General features: G+C 41.0%; 2 protein-coding genes across 2 annotated transcripts; both read left to right on the top strand.

Annotated features, from left to right (window-relative positions):
* The first annotated feature begins 955 nt into the window (after positions 1–955).
* On the top strand, positions 956–1,540 carry LOC139040688 (olfactory receptor 4D11-like). Its single transcript, XM_070487440.1, has one exon. It carries the CDS (start codon positions 956–958, stop codon positions 1,538–1,540), a length of 585 nt encoding a protein of 194 aa, XP_070343541.1.
* Positions 1,541–9,315: 7,775 nt separating this feature from the next.
* LOC139040478 (olfactory receptor 4D11) lies at positions 9,316–10,251 on the top strand. Its single transcript, XM_070487249.1, has one exon. It carries the CDS (start codon positions 9,316–9,318, stop codon positions 10,249–10,251), a length of 936 nt encoding a protein of 311 aa, XP_070343350.1.
* The last annotated feature ends 4,621 nt before the right edge of the window (positions 10,252–14,872 follow it).

The following is a 14,872-nucleotide window of genomic DNA, read 5'->3' as shown; positions in this document are numbered from 1 at the left end:
AATCACAATGATGAGTTACCTACATGGAATAATTCTGCAATTTTAAGAAATTCAATGTAAAACAGCCAACAGCAAGGAAACTGACTCATGTCACAGCAAGATTGCAATAAGAAACTGAATGAGATCCTTTTATTCAGAAAAACAAGACCTCTTGAAGCCACCAGAATATTTGCTAATATGAAAATTCAATTTGTGAACAATAAGTTCTCAATGGCTGGAGCCATGTCTTCCTTATCTTTCTATATAGTGCTTCAGAAAATTCCTGACATTCAATAAATTTGCGTGGAATAAAAAATAATAATAAAACCAAAATAAATTAATTAAATAAAATATGCTAGGCCAATGTGACTACTAGACGTAAATGATATTCTTTTCAAAAATAGATTTATAGGAAAAGAATTATTCAATGACGTTTCATGTGATACTTTGATTTGATCATGAAACTGATCATAATCTTAAAAACTGGGAGAACTCAACAAATTGCAAACACCACAACCGCAGGAGGAACAATCTGAATTGCGTTCTTAGTGCTTAGGAAAGAAACAAAATAAACAGCCAAGTATGATATGAAGTAGCTTGAAACAAAAGTGAGAGAAAGATGACTCAATGGAGCTGAAAAACTGCACCAGGGTAAAAGAATGTGTTTTCCTTGACCAAACCCAGAATCAAGAACTGAACTTGGTCTTCTACTTTTCCTATTGTGGGTGTATGTGACAACTCTACTGGGAAATCTCCTCATCATGGTCACCATGACCTGGGAATCGTGCCTTCAACCCCCATGTATTTTTTGCTCCGTAATTTGTCTATTACCGACATCTGCTTTTCCTCCATCACAGCTCCCAAGGTTCTGGTGGACCTTCTGTCACAGAGAAAGACCATCTCCTTCAATGGCTGCTCCACCCAGATATTTTTCTTCCACCTTGTTGGAGGGGTGGATGTATGTTCTTTGTCAGTGATGACATTTGATCGCTATGTGGCCATCTCCAAGCCCCTGCACTACGTGACCATCATGAGCAGAGGGCGATGCACTGCCCTCATTGTAGCCTGCTGGGTGGGGAGCTTTGTCCACTCCATCGTGCAGATTTCCCTGTTGCTGCCCCTCCCCTTCTGTGGACCCAATGTTCTTGACACTTTCTACTGTGATGTCCCCCAGGTCCTCAAACTCGCCCATACTGACATTTTTGTGCTTGAGCTGCTGATGATTTCCAACAGTGGGCTGCTCACCACACTGTGGTTTATCTTCCTGCTTGTGTCCTACACAGTCATCCTAATGATGCTGAGGTCTCAGGCAGGGGAGGGCAGGAGGAAGGCCATCTCCACCTGCACCTCACACATCACTGTGGTGACCCTGCACTTTGTGCCCTGCATCTATGTCTACACCCGGCCCTTCAATGCCCTCCCCACAGATAAGGCCATCTCCGTCACCTTCACTATCATCTCCCCTCTGCTGAACCCCTTGATCTACACTCTGAGGAACCAGGAGATGAAGTCAGCCATCAGGAAACTGAGAAGAAGATGTGTACCTTCTGAGAGGATATAGACTGGTCGCTCACTCCTTCTCACCACCTTTGAAAATGTCCATCAAATAAACCTCATTGACTGAAGGATTTTTAAATAAGTTTGATATTTCTACAAAGACACACATGACTTTCAAAGATTCTGTTTGGCATGCAATAATAATGTAAAAAGATACGTTTCATGTTGCAAAAGGAAGCAGAGAAATCAAACTGTTAGCTGAAGAGTTGCATAATGCTTATGCAATAAAGCCTTGGAAGAAATAAAGAGAATATGTATGCACTCAGAAATTTTATCACATTGGAATTGTTGTGGGGGTTTCGTTCAGCTCTATTGCATATAATTGAGAAATACAAATGTTGTTTATTTCAGATGTACAACTTGATGTTTTGATATACATATAGATTGTGAAATGATCATTGGGGGAAAATGGATTAAGGTGGGACCTCTCTTGGTTATTACTTACAACAACATGGAAATCTCCAATTGTCTAAATAAAATTAACAATAAGAAAAAGCAAATATATATATATATACTCAGACATTCCCACTATATTCTTGTTACCAGGAAGGGAGCTGAGAAACATAATGCAGCTTGGGCATTGGATTGCTAAGGTCTTTCATGAAGTAATCACATTTTAATGAAGTAAGCACACTCAAATTAAGTTCCTCCTCTGACTTTCTGATATGAGTAAATTAAATAACTATTACCTGAAGATTTTTCCATCTAAAGCCCACACTCCAGCGGTTGAATGCAAGTGCTTTGAAGCCAGCACAGCTTGAGTTAGAATGTGGACCCCAGTAACTATGGGTTCTATGACCTCATGTAGGTCCTTATCCTGACCTTCCTCTGAACCCCACACCTACTGACCACACTTCCATGACATTGCCTCAGCGACCGGGGCTCAGCTCAAGCACCACACTCAGGACCTTGTTTCCAATTCCATGTCCTCCTTCCTCCTATTCCCCCAGTAGGACTACAATTTATTTATTGTATCCCCAGCACCTGGCACAGCAAGTAGAACGTAGAAAACTGACCAAAAAATGGTTGAGTTAAAGAACTCAGTGAATGAATATCACCTCTCACTCCTTTCTGTTTCTCAAATCATTGGAGAATAGGAGTAAGAAAACAATGGATTTGTTATTATTTTCTGTTAACATGACTCCCTAAAAATGACAGAAACCTATGAAGCTGCTTCAGACTACGCATATACATTCAAAAAGGTTGGCATGAACGGCAAAACATTATTCAATATATGAACTTGGTTTTTATTTGTTTTCTGGTTCTGCTATTTACAGCATTTGGAAGTTTTACTTTTTTGCCCTTCATTTCTGCAGGTAGATCCTAGATCTTAAAATTTTTGAAATTAGACAAATGTTCATGTCACAGTACAAATGTCAGTTCAAAAATCAGACATGCAAAGGTCCTCAGGTGGGGCTGTGCCCAGGCCTTCATAAGAAGATGAGAGAAAGCAAGGAGGAGACAGGTAATAATTGTAGTCAGAGAGATAATGAGGCCACGGGATCAGGTCCTTAGGACCTTTTAGACCATTGTGAGGATTTTGGCTTTCACCTAAATAAGATGCGATGCATTTTGAAGGGCTTTGAAGAGCAGAATAGTGATGAATGTTTTAGCAGAAATGCAGTGCTTACTGTTATGAATAGACTGAGGTGGGGCAAGGACAAAAACAGGGAGGCCAATTAAGAAGCTACTGCAAAAGTCCCATGAAAGAAATAATGAAGACACAACTTAGGGTAGTAACAGTGGAGGTGGTGAGAATGGTGAAAAACTCTGAAAGTCGAGCAAGTAGGAGTTGCTGATGGATCCAGCGTGGATTTCCTGGTGACATGTGTGTCCTGTGAGAACTCCATCACCCACTTTCTTCATCTGCCCATTGAGAGCTCCTTCACTCTCGTCTACATAATCCTTTCAGGTCCAATGGCTCCTTCCAATACTTGTGTGTCACACTTCAGGAATTACCCTACGTGGGTGAAACTGCTAAGGAAGTTGTGCAGAATCCCTAAGAATAGGCATTTATGTCCCAATAGAAAATCTACTAAGAGGTAAGGTAGAATTCTGGTAAGCTGACCTAACAGGATTCTTGCTGAAGGCAGGCCAGGGTGATCAAATATCACTTGGGGGATGGAGAATGGTGAGGAACCTGATAAGATACTGAGGGTGATCAACATGGAGGTTGGGGGATTTTGGCTAAACTGAATTAGCAGAATTCTTGCTAAAATTGGACAATGCAGAGACAAGCATGGAGATCTCAAAGTGGAGGCCTAGTTGAAAAGTTCAGGGGAGTCTGAGTAGAGTTTGGTCAAGGGGAGAATCTTTGTCACTGCTAAAAACTTTTAGATCCTACACAAGAAGTGTCTTCCTAAGGACATGTGCCTGAGTCACATCTTGATTACTCCCACTGAAACCACCTCTCCATCAGTAGAATTTTTCCACAGCCACATCCAATTATATGCCCTCTGATAATTCTCACACTAGTTCTGGGATTGACAAATTGGTACATATGATGGAACACTGTGAATCAGTGTGGAAGAGCCAAGGAAATATTATTCTCTGAGTCTGCCTTTTTCCACGTAAAGATAGATGGGAAGCCACTGAAATCACTGGCCTTCAGAGGGGTATTTAACAAAATTTCCTGAAGCTGAATGACTCCCAAGGTTCGTGTGAACATTATTCAAGATGTTTGAGAAGGAGGTTGGAAATTTTAGGTAAGACACATAACTCTACATGAGTGTGAATGACTATGGTGTCTGGGTGTTGATGAATAAGTGTGAGAAGAGAAGAGTGAGAAAAACTGAAATCTAGATGGAATTGTAAGATTCATAAATACACTTTGACTAAAAATAATGAAATATATACACAAGATGCTGCATTCCAGGGTGAACTATCAGTGGCAGACAACACAGCTAAGAAATATGAACAAAGAAGATATTGTGAAAGGAGAGTCATAGAAATGAGTTTAGTTTGGAAGTAGGCAGAGGAAGCTCTTTTTTTCCAGGATCCTTTGAATTGCACAAACAAGAGATTTTTCTCAGGCTTACTTCCTATAGATGGATCTCTTGAAACTGAAATCTACAGAGGTATTTCTTATGCTAAATTCAAAACTACAAAGAAAATAAAATATTTCAAAAAAGTTGAAAGAATAATACAGTGAACACCTACATACCCTCCCTTAGATTTATCAAACAATAAAAATTTTCTAACAATGATTTTCTTTTGCATGTCTTTCCGTGCCTACATATTTGGATCCTTTCTTTCCAGCCAAACTTCCCACTCATCAGCAACTGTTATATATTCAACTGGTCCCCTAAAGCCAGATCTCCCATTCTCTCCACTCCCAAGTGCCCCAAACAGAAATGTCACCTCCTCCATGCAGCTTCCTCTGAGCCTCTTGGAGAGAAATCACCCTTTTCTCACACACACCTCATCTGTCTTTAGACGGTCCCCATCAGTGTCATATTATTAAATTTCAGTTCTTTCTCCACTGGTTTTGGATTATATTCATTTCTCTCAAATAACCTAGAACTCTGCCAACTTTCTATCAATATTTGTTAAATAAATGGAGTAAAAATAGCAGAAACATGGAGCAGAAGGCAGAGGATGTTGTCTGAATTACCAAAAGTATTTTGTGAACGTAGGACCTATTCCTCTCTGACAAACAGTACTGACTCGGGGTCTGAGGTACTGTGCCTTCTACCCTTCTGTGTAGACCATAGTCTACTATTTACAATTCCATAGTCCCTGTGGAAGGATATCATAAGTAGGTAAGACCTCCTCAATATCTTTAGTAAGTATATTGAGTTGGTGTTTTCTGGTGATTATTTCCCCACTTTAACTAGTCAGAATTGATAGCTCAGCTACTATTTGGTTCAACACACTCCATTTCCTGATGAGCCTCCCATGTTAAGGTTACCCAACATAGTACTAATCATAACAGATAACCAGTCATGGATGTTGAGACTCTATGTATGTTAATTCACCTAATCCTGATAACTTCCCTGTGAGGTGGGTATTACTATAATCCCCATTCCACAGATGAAGTGGAGACTCCATGAGGTCTCTCACTTACCCAAGTCACACAGGGACAAAGCCAGGACTTGAGCCCAGATGGCTCTCACTGCAGAGACCAGCACTTGACTTCTCTGGTCTGCTAAGATGTTGTCAGATAAGAAACCAAACCAAGCAAGTGCTCTCCTTACTACCAAACGCTGTCACCACCCTCTGGGCCACTCTCATTGACAGTAAAAGAAAAGTACCTCCTATTTTCCCCAAAAAAAGTATGTTCTGATGAAGCTGTTTTAGAATACAGATTCTGGAAAACATACAACTCTTCTAAAAGATTGTCAGTACATTTAAGAAGCTGTGTGCCTGAGACAGTTACTAACCCAGCGTTTTACTTTAAGGTAACACACGTATGAGCATACTTACTATTGCTTAGGCAATGCTCTAAGTATTGATGCTTTTGCATATATTAATTCATTTAATCCTCACAAAAATCACATGAGGGAGATGCTATTGTTTCCAGATACTGATGCAGAGCCTGAGGCCAAAGGGGTAAACTAACTTCTCCTGTAGCGTAAGCAGTAAGTACCCAGCTGGGATTGCAACAGGCTGTGCTATGCCAGAGGCCCCCAGGTATCTGCCTGCATGCTCTGATAACTCTTGGTAGCTTTTTTAGTTTTCCATATTAAGTAGACTTTCGACAAAATTGTATACAGAAGAAAGACAACTTGAATGGAAAGTGAGCTAGGTGAAAAGAAATATCTTCATTTGAACTGGAAAACACCCCAAAAAGTGAGAGAAGTGACTTTCACCTTTCTTTTCTTTCTGATTATGGTAAGAAAAAGGAGATAAACTGCAAAGAAAGAAATTAAGTCCATTCCAAGGATTCGCAAAATAAAAAAAGAAAGGAATTCAAGAGCAAAATGATTATATTGTAAGCACACGCCTAACATTTTAAGAAAGTGACAAATTGTTTTCAAAAGTGGTTGCATCATAACATGGATGGACCTTGAGAGAATTATGTTAAGTGAAATAAGCCAGTGAGAGAAAGATAATCTGTGTATGTCTCCACTCATATGAGGAATTTAAAACTATGGACCAAGAACAGTTTAGTGGATACCAGGGGAAAGGTGGGGTGGGGGGTGGGCACAAAGGGTGAAGTGGTGCACCTACAACATGACTGACAAACATTAATGTACAATTGAAATTTCACAAGATTGTAACCTATCAATAACTCAATAAAAAATAATAATAATAATAAAAAGTGGTTGCATCATAGCACATTCCCACCAGAGTTACAGTTCCTCTACATTTTTGTCAACTCTGATATGTCAATCTTCTTTTTTTATTGCAGTAACACTGGATCATAACATTATATAGCTTTCAGACGTACATCGTAACATATTTCGTAGACTGTGTAGATTACATCATGTTCCCCACCCAAAAACTAATCATAATCCATCACCACACATGTGAGCCTAAATCATCCCTTTTGCCCTCCCCTCTCCCCTCTTCCTCTGTGGTAACCACCAATCCAATCTCTGTTGCTATGTGTTTGTTTGTCGTTGTTTTTATCTTCTACTTATGAGTGAGATCATACAGTATCTGACTTTCTCCCTCTGACTTATTCCACTCAGCATAATAACCTCAAGGTTCATCCATGTTGTCACAAATGGCCGGATTGCATCATTTCTTATGGCTGAGTAGTATTCCATTATGAATATATACCACATCTTCTTTATCCATTCTTCCCTTGATGGGCACCTAGGTTGCTTGCAAGTCTTGGCTATTGTGAATAATGCTGCAATGAACACAGGGGTGCATGTATCTTTATGCATTTGTGTTTTCAAGATCTTTGGATAAATACCCAGCAGTGGGATAGCTGGATCATATGGTAGATCTATTCTTAATTTTCTGAGGATGCTCCATGTTGCTTTCCATAGTGGCTGCACCAGTTTGCACTCCCACCAGCAGCGTACGAGGGTTCCCTTCTCTCCACATCATCTCCAACACTTGTTTCCTGTCTTGTTAATTATAGCCATTCTGACCGGAGAGAGGTGATATCTCATTGTAATTTTGATTTGCGTTTCCCTGATAGCTAATGACGTTGAAAGTCCTTTCACGCGCCTGTTGGCCATCTGTATGTCTTCTTTGGAGAAATCTCTATTCAGATCTTTTGCCCATTTTTAAGTTGGGTTGTTGATTTTATGTTGTTGAGATGTATGAGTCTTTGTATATTTTGGATATTAACCCCTTCTCTCTTATTTTAGCCATTTTAATAAATGTGCACTGTTATCTCACTATAGCTTTCATTTACATTTCCCCACTGATAAATGACATTGAGCATCTTTTCATATGCTTAATTGCTAAACCTGTATCTTCTCGTTGAAGTATCTGTTCAAACCATTTGTCCCGTTTTTTTTTAATTGGGTGGTTGGTTTTCTTATTGAATTTTAAGAGTTACAGCCATTCCATTCCTAGGTACTTACCTAAGAGAAATGGAAACATATATCTACATGAAGACCTATACAAGAATATTCATAGCAGCTTTATGTGTAATAGCCAAAAACTAGAAACAACCCAAATGTCCATCAACAAGTGAATTGATAAACAAAATGTGGCACGTCCGTACAATAAAAGGGAACAAAATATTGGTACACACAAAACGTGGATGTATTTTGTAAGTGAAACAAGCCAGACAAAAAGAGAACGTACACCTTTTAGGATTCCATTTATAGAAAATTTTAGAAAATGCAAACTAATGGATAGTGACAGAATGCAGATCAGTGGTTGCCTGAAGAAAGGGGGCAGAGGGGACATATTACAGAGTCACAAGGACACTTTTGGAGTGATAATATATATTAATTAACTTATATCTTATTATATCTTAATATATATTAAGACATATTAATTAATTATCTTAAACATATTGATGATTGCATGGGTATATGCGTATGTCAAAACTTATCAAAGTGTACACGTCAAACATATGAGTCTATCGTATGTCAATGATAGCACAATAAAAAAAATAGCTTTTAGGAAAGAAATTTGACCAGTGAACAGAAGAGAAGCTCTGAGTTACCACTTTTCTTTCATAGCTGAGGAGTTATTCAACATCCAGGGGTTTTGGTACCTAAAGTATATTAAAGAAAGAAACAAATAAATCCCCTTAAGGAAAAATAGAACGATAAAGAAGAATTGTACAGCTTTAAAATTGTCTGATTTTTCATAGCATTAAATCTGTGACCTAAAAAAGGGAGGAGTGCTTCTGTGAAATTCAGTCCAAAGACAATCATTTTGCAGATAGGAGTTCTTAAAGTATTTAAATGGAGCACCCAGTCTGGAAAAAACCCCACATTTGTGTAAAACCTCAAAGGACCCCAGTTGTACCAAATAGGCATTGTCTTATCTACACACCAAACTGCATCCATTTTTGTATCCCTTGTGCCAAAATATTCCCTTTCTGATTATTTACTATTCACCTTTTTATCTTGGATACTTACAACTTCTATTCTGAGAACATTACTTTTATGCATTTTCTAAAATACATATAATTTACAGAAGAAAACAATAATTAACTGCATGCTTATGGAAGAAGATGTCATGTAGGATGTGTTAACAATAACCTTGGAAAGAGTCTTCATGTGGTGATAATGCCTCACTAGTCTTCCGACCTAATACCCAACTGTAAACCTGAATCTATTAAGGGGGAGTAAACCCTTTCTGAAATAACACTTTTAATTTTTTCCAAGCTACACAAAGAAGAAGAAACATGATTCAATGGAGTTGGGAAATGGCACCAGGGTGAAAGAATTTATATTTCTAGGACTTACTCAGTCCCAAGATCTCAGTTTGGTCTTATTTCTTTTTCTGTGTTTTGTGTACATGACAACTCTGCTGGGAAACCTCCTCATCATGGTCACTGTGACCTGTGAGTCTCGCCTTCACACCCCCATGTACTTCCTGCTCCGCAATCTAGCCATCCTTGACATCTGCTTCTCCTCCATCACTGCTCCAAAGGTCCTAGCAGACCTTCTGTCAAAGATAAAGACCATATCCTATACTACCTGCATGATGCAAATATTTTTCTTCCACCTGCTTGGTGGAGCGGATATTTTCTCTCTCTCTGTGATGGCATTTGATCGCTACGTAGCCATCTCCAAGCCCCTGCATTATGTCACCATCATGAGTAGGGGACGATGCACTGCCCTCATTTTGGCTTCCTGGGTGGGGGGCTTTGTCCACTCCATCGTGCAAATTTCCCTGTTGCTGCCCCTCCCTTTCTGTGGACCCAATGTTCTTGACACTTTCTACTGCGATGTCCCCCAGATCCTCAAACTCGCCTGTACAGACACCTTTGCACTTGAGCTCCTGATGATTTCCAACAATGGCTTAGTGACTACCCTGTGGTTTATCTTCCTGCTTGTGTCCTACACAGTCATCCTAATGATGCTGAGGTCTCAGGCAGGGGAGGGCAGGAGGAAAGCCATCTCCACCTGCACCGCACACATCACGGTGGTGACCCTGCACTTTGTGCCCTGCATCTATGTCTACGCCCGGCCCTTCACTGCCCTCCCCACAGATAAAGCCATCTCTGTCACCTTCACTGTCATCTCCCCTCTGATGAACCCCTTGATCTACACTCTGAGGAACCAAGAAATGAAGTCAGCCATGAAGAGACTGAAGAGAAGACTCATGCCTTCTGTGGTGGAATAGAATAAGAGTTTCCAACCTCTTCATCACCAAGGACTCCTTTCATCATTTTTCCCACAGAGTCCTATTTATATACTCAAATATATTATCAATAAACCAACTACACGTACTAGGTAACAATTTATTTTTCTAGTAAGTTAATAGGTTGCTGGTAACCCTAGCTTCTGGTAAGCATAAAGTAACTAGTGCTACAGGATTGAGCTGATTGATGTATTTCCATTCAAAGAACAAAGTAACAATGTGTCAGGACAACTATATCGCAGGTGAAGAGATTGATTAAATCCAACTCCTTTTCCAGAGGTAAGTACACAGAAGCCTAGAGTTGGAGTGATTTGCTCAAGAACTCATATCCACTTAATCACAGAGATAAGTCTTCAGATACCCAATTGATTGCTCTTAAACCATTTGGATGTAATGTATTACATTACTGGACCTGTCTATGCCAAACTGTAATCCTGTTCTAGAAAGATTTCATGATCACTGCAAATGCAGCACCCGTATATGGGGACAAATGGCCCATCACAGATTAAGACATTTTTTTTTTGCTTAGTTGAACACCACATGGGCTTGTGACCTCTTGAGAACCTCAAAGGCACACAATGGTTGTCCTCCTGGATTCCTATAAGGAATGAAGAAGCTTTGAAAGACTTCCCATAATGGCCTACAGGGATTTATCTTATGCAGAACTGCACGTGCCAGATTCACATTCTTGTGATAAGTTTAGACAAAGGCAGAACCTCAGAGATCCTACACAACGAGCAAGCCATTCTCATTATTCAAGAACTGATCTTGTAGTCCAGCCTTACCAGGGCCAATCTCAGACTGGGTTCTCCATTGAGAATTTACACTCTTTTCACTTCCCACTTCCTGAGAGAGAGAGAGGAAGGGTTAAAGAAGATAAAACTCTAAACAATCCAGTCTTCAATTTGTTGGTGTTTGTGAAGAAGAAGTAAAAGGTAGTGTTTTTGTCTGGGAAAGCATGGTAAAAGTAAACCATTATAGCTGAATGCTCTAACCTCAGAGTCATACGGCCTTGGGTCCAAATCCTATCTCTGCCATCCCTCAACTGTGTGATCTTGAGCAAATTATTTCATGTCTTCACAGGTCATATGTCACTTATAAAAAGGTACTTATAATATCCATCTCACGGAGTTGTTGTCAGGGTTAAAATGAGATGGTATATGTGAAACATTCAATGCCTGGCAGATAGTAAATTCTCAGTGAAAGGCAAATATCATTATTAATACCATCCAAATTGCTCTACATTATGCACATTCTGACCTGAACCCTAACCCTAACCCCCAATGACCTGTTACACTCTCCTACTACAGGGCCCCTACTCCTCATTATTGGAAAAAACTGATGGGGTAGCAAAACATAGGAATATACATTGAATTCAAAGCATTTTTCATCTTAAAATTTCCAGCTTTCTTGGGCCAGCGCCATGGCCAAGTGGTTAAGTTCGTGTGCTCTGCTTCAGCAGCCCAGGGATTAACTGGTTCAGATCCTGGATGCAGACGTGGCATCACTCGTCAGGCCACGGTGAGGCGGAGTCCCACATTTCACAACCAGAGGCACTCACAACTAGAACCTACAACTGTGTACTGGGGGGCTTTGGGGAGAAGAACAAAAAAAAAAGATGGCAACAGTTTTAGCTCAGGTGTCAATCTAGGAAAAAAACAAATTTCTAGCTTTCTGTCATTAAAACATGACTATAGCTTTGCTGGTTATTTTTATAGCTTAAAAAGTCATCCTGAAGCTGTTGACATAATGCATTGGATAGTTTCATATTAAAAGAAAGTAATGGATCAAATATAAACCCTTGGCTTTTCTGGCAGGGAAAAGGGATCGGAACAAGAAGTCAGATCACCCAGGACAGAGAAGAGCCCAAGTAGAGTTAGCCAAAGGATACTGAGCGTTGAGGACAAACTTTACTTATGTCCCACTTTGGATCTGGAATGGCACCATAAGCATTGATTAACTAACTGGTTCATTGCCATTTCTTGTCACCTGGTCTATAAATTCTAAATGTTTACCATATTGACCTACTTCCCCTAACATGAAAATTCTAAGAATAATTCACATTTGTCAAGTCACCATTCATAAGGTCCTGCTACCTTTGCTCAGGTAGCACTGGTCACGAGTCTCTAAGCTTTTCTATGTGAAATTGCCTATGAAAAATGCATGCCACAAACCACCTTACAGTCTATTTCATGCCAATTTGTCCTTTTCTGTCCTTCCTATCTCTTGTGAATCACTCAAATCAGAGCTTTATCACTATGTCAGAATTGGATGGCACCAAAGATCTATGGGGACTGAATCACTGATTGTATCTCAGAGGCATAATCCCAGGAGACCAAGGACCAAAGAACTCCTGCCACATCACTGTCCCTGAGACTTTCTCAAGCCATGTTTAAACACACAACACAATCTGATTCAATATTTCAGGAGAAGGAGAAAGAATTACATCTGATTACATAAACATTATCATTACTCTGGATGACATAAAATCTAAAGCTGGGTTGCATTTGTTCCAATTAAATCAGCTTTTATTATTTTTAAGCTCTGTTCCTAATAGCCATGGAAAGGTTGACCGGCTCTGGACACACACACATAGCTTTCAAACTACCCTTTCTTACATTGTTCCCTGAATCGAATATTTCAATGATCAACATCTCTGGGTACCCGTGAACCCAATAACATAAAATTATTCTGAAGTAATTAACCTGATGAATATCAACAGCTGTCACTGTGCTACCTTCCTAGATTCTAAGGGAGCTGTGGATCTTAGAGATGTAGATTAAGATAATTGTATAGCCTCAATGAATATATTGCATTCAACAGAAATTGGACATATAAATCTACACCATTCAGTCTCTAACAGCTGCCCTGACAGTAGCCACAAAGATTTGATTTTTCCCTCACTACCCTTTTATTTAAGCTTTATTTCCCAGCCCCCTAAGCAAAGCAATTTTGGTTAGAAGGAAGACAGCACAGTCCTTGGTGTGGTTTAACACACTTTCTTTAACACACATCTGCCACATTCATTTGGTCAACCAAGTCACTGAGGCTGGCCAAGCTGCAGGGGATGAGACCCCACCTGTCAGTGGGAGGAGCAGCAGAGAAGCTGCAGCCCACGTGAAGTTTTGTCGTACGCCATAGTTCATCAAGTCTAAGATGCCATCGTTTGTAAGACACATCCTGACTTCAAAGACACCAAAATGTCACAAAGGAGTCACGATAGAATGGATGAAACGTAGTGCGTGCATGCTGAGTTGTGGTGTAAAATGAGTGGGCTGCAGTTAATGTTCAAAACTTGGGTAAATTACATTCCAAAGTGAGGACCAAGAAGCAATTTTTCCAGACATCTAAAGACTGAGGGTTTAAAACACAGAGGGTCTCCCTAAAATAACTATTAAAATATTATTATAGAAAATGTCACACAAATGCAAAAAGAGAATACTATGATAAACCCTCATGAATCCATCACCCACCTTCAACAACTATCAACCCACACGGTCAATTTGGTTTGACCCATATCCTGACCTACCCCTCCACCAAGATTATTGTCAAGCAAATCCCAGACACGGTCATTTCATCTGTAAATACTGGGCACACAACACGTGCCCTCCGTTGTAATCATAGTAACCCACTTGGCCCAGCAATGAATAACACCTCCAGCCTTCCTCACGGCAACAGTGAACATGGATTCAGCTCTGCTGGGAGCTGGGGAGGAGAAAGGGAGGTGCGGGAAAGCTGAAATTCTCATCCCCCAGAAGGAGATGCCAAGAGGCAAAGTCCACACTGGAGGAATCGAGAGGCCACATTAAGCACGTGTTATGTAGGAGCCCGGGCGTCACGGCTCCCTCTCTCGGCTCACCATGTTCCCACTGGGGGGTGGGTCCCTTGGGGTAGAGCCAGGTCTATCCATCCGGGTATCTCCCGGGCAGGGCAGCTCTTCTCCAGAATGTCGAAAGGTGGAATGGGGTGAACGGGGGCCCCACAAGCATGTGTCTGTGTGCAAATCGCAGGATCCTGTGAACGTGAGTTTATTTGGGAAAGGGGTCTTTGTAGGTGTAACTAAGTGAAGCGTCTTGAGGTGAGACCATCCCGGATGACCTAGGTGGGCCAGTGACAAGTGTCCTCGTAAGAGACAGAAGATAAGACACAGGGTGGGGCCACGTGAAGACAGAGGCAGAGACGGGAGACCCGGCTCACAGCCCAGGAGGCCAACAAGCATTGAAAGCGGGAAGAGGCGAAGGATGGATCCTCCACGCCAGCCTCCCGAAGGAACCGGCCCTGCTCCTCCCTGCACTGGGTGTGCCCTCGGCGTGTGCCAGGTGGAGGGGCGCACGCAGTGCTGGCCTCGAACAACAGGACTCCAAAAGGTGCCCCACTGAGTCAAGGACACGCGGTTGCAAAACCACTGGCTACTTCCTCCTCCTCACCGAGGAGTTAAGCTAAGGAAATGTCAGAAACAGAAGCCTCTGAGCTATTTGGGAATGCACTCGATGACACGTCAGCGGTTAAGACAGCAGCCACAGCACCCGGACGCCCACCTCGCTATCCACCTGCCGGAGATACAGGGGAGACACGCTCCTCCCCAGACCCTGGGGAGCCCATC

This window comes from Equus asinus, chromosome 17 (assembly GCF_041296235.1).
Source record: "Equus asinus isolate D_3611 breed Donkey chromosome 17, EquAss-T2T_v2, whole genome shotgun sequence".
Lineage (NCBI taxonomy): Eukaryota > Metazoa > Chordata > Mammalia > Perissodactyla > Equidae > Equus > Equus asinus.
This window is presented reverse-complemented; position numbering and strand designations above follow the sequence as displayed.

What these genes read in the sequence shown, in the direction of transcription:
- LOC139040688 (XM_070487440.1), top strand. Translation starts at nt 956, where the DNA reads ATGACATTTGATCGCTATGTGGCCATCTCCAAGCCCCTGCACTACGTG.
- LOC139040478 (XM_070487249.1), top strand. Translation starts at nt 9,316, where the DNA reads ATGGAGTTGGGAAATGGCACCAGGGTGAAAGAATTTATATTTCTAGGA.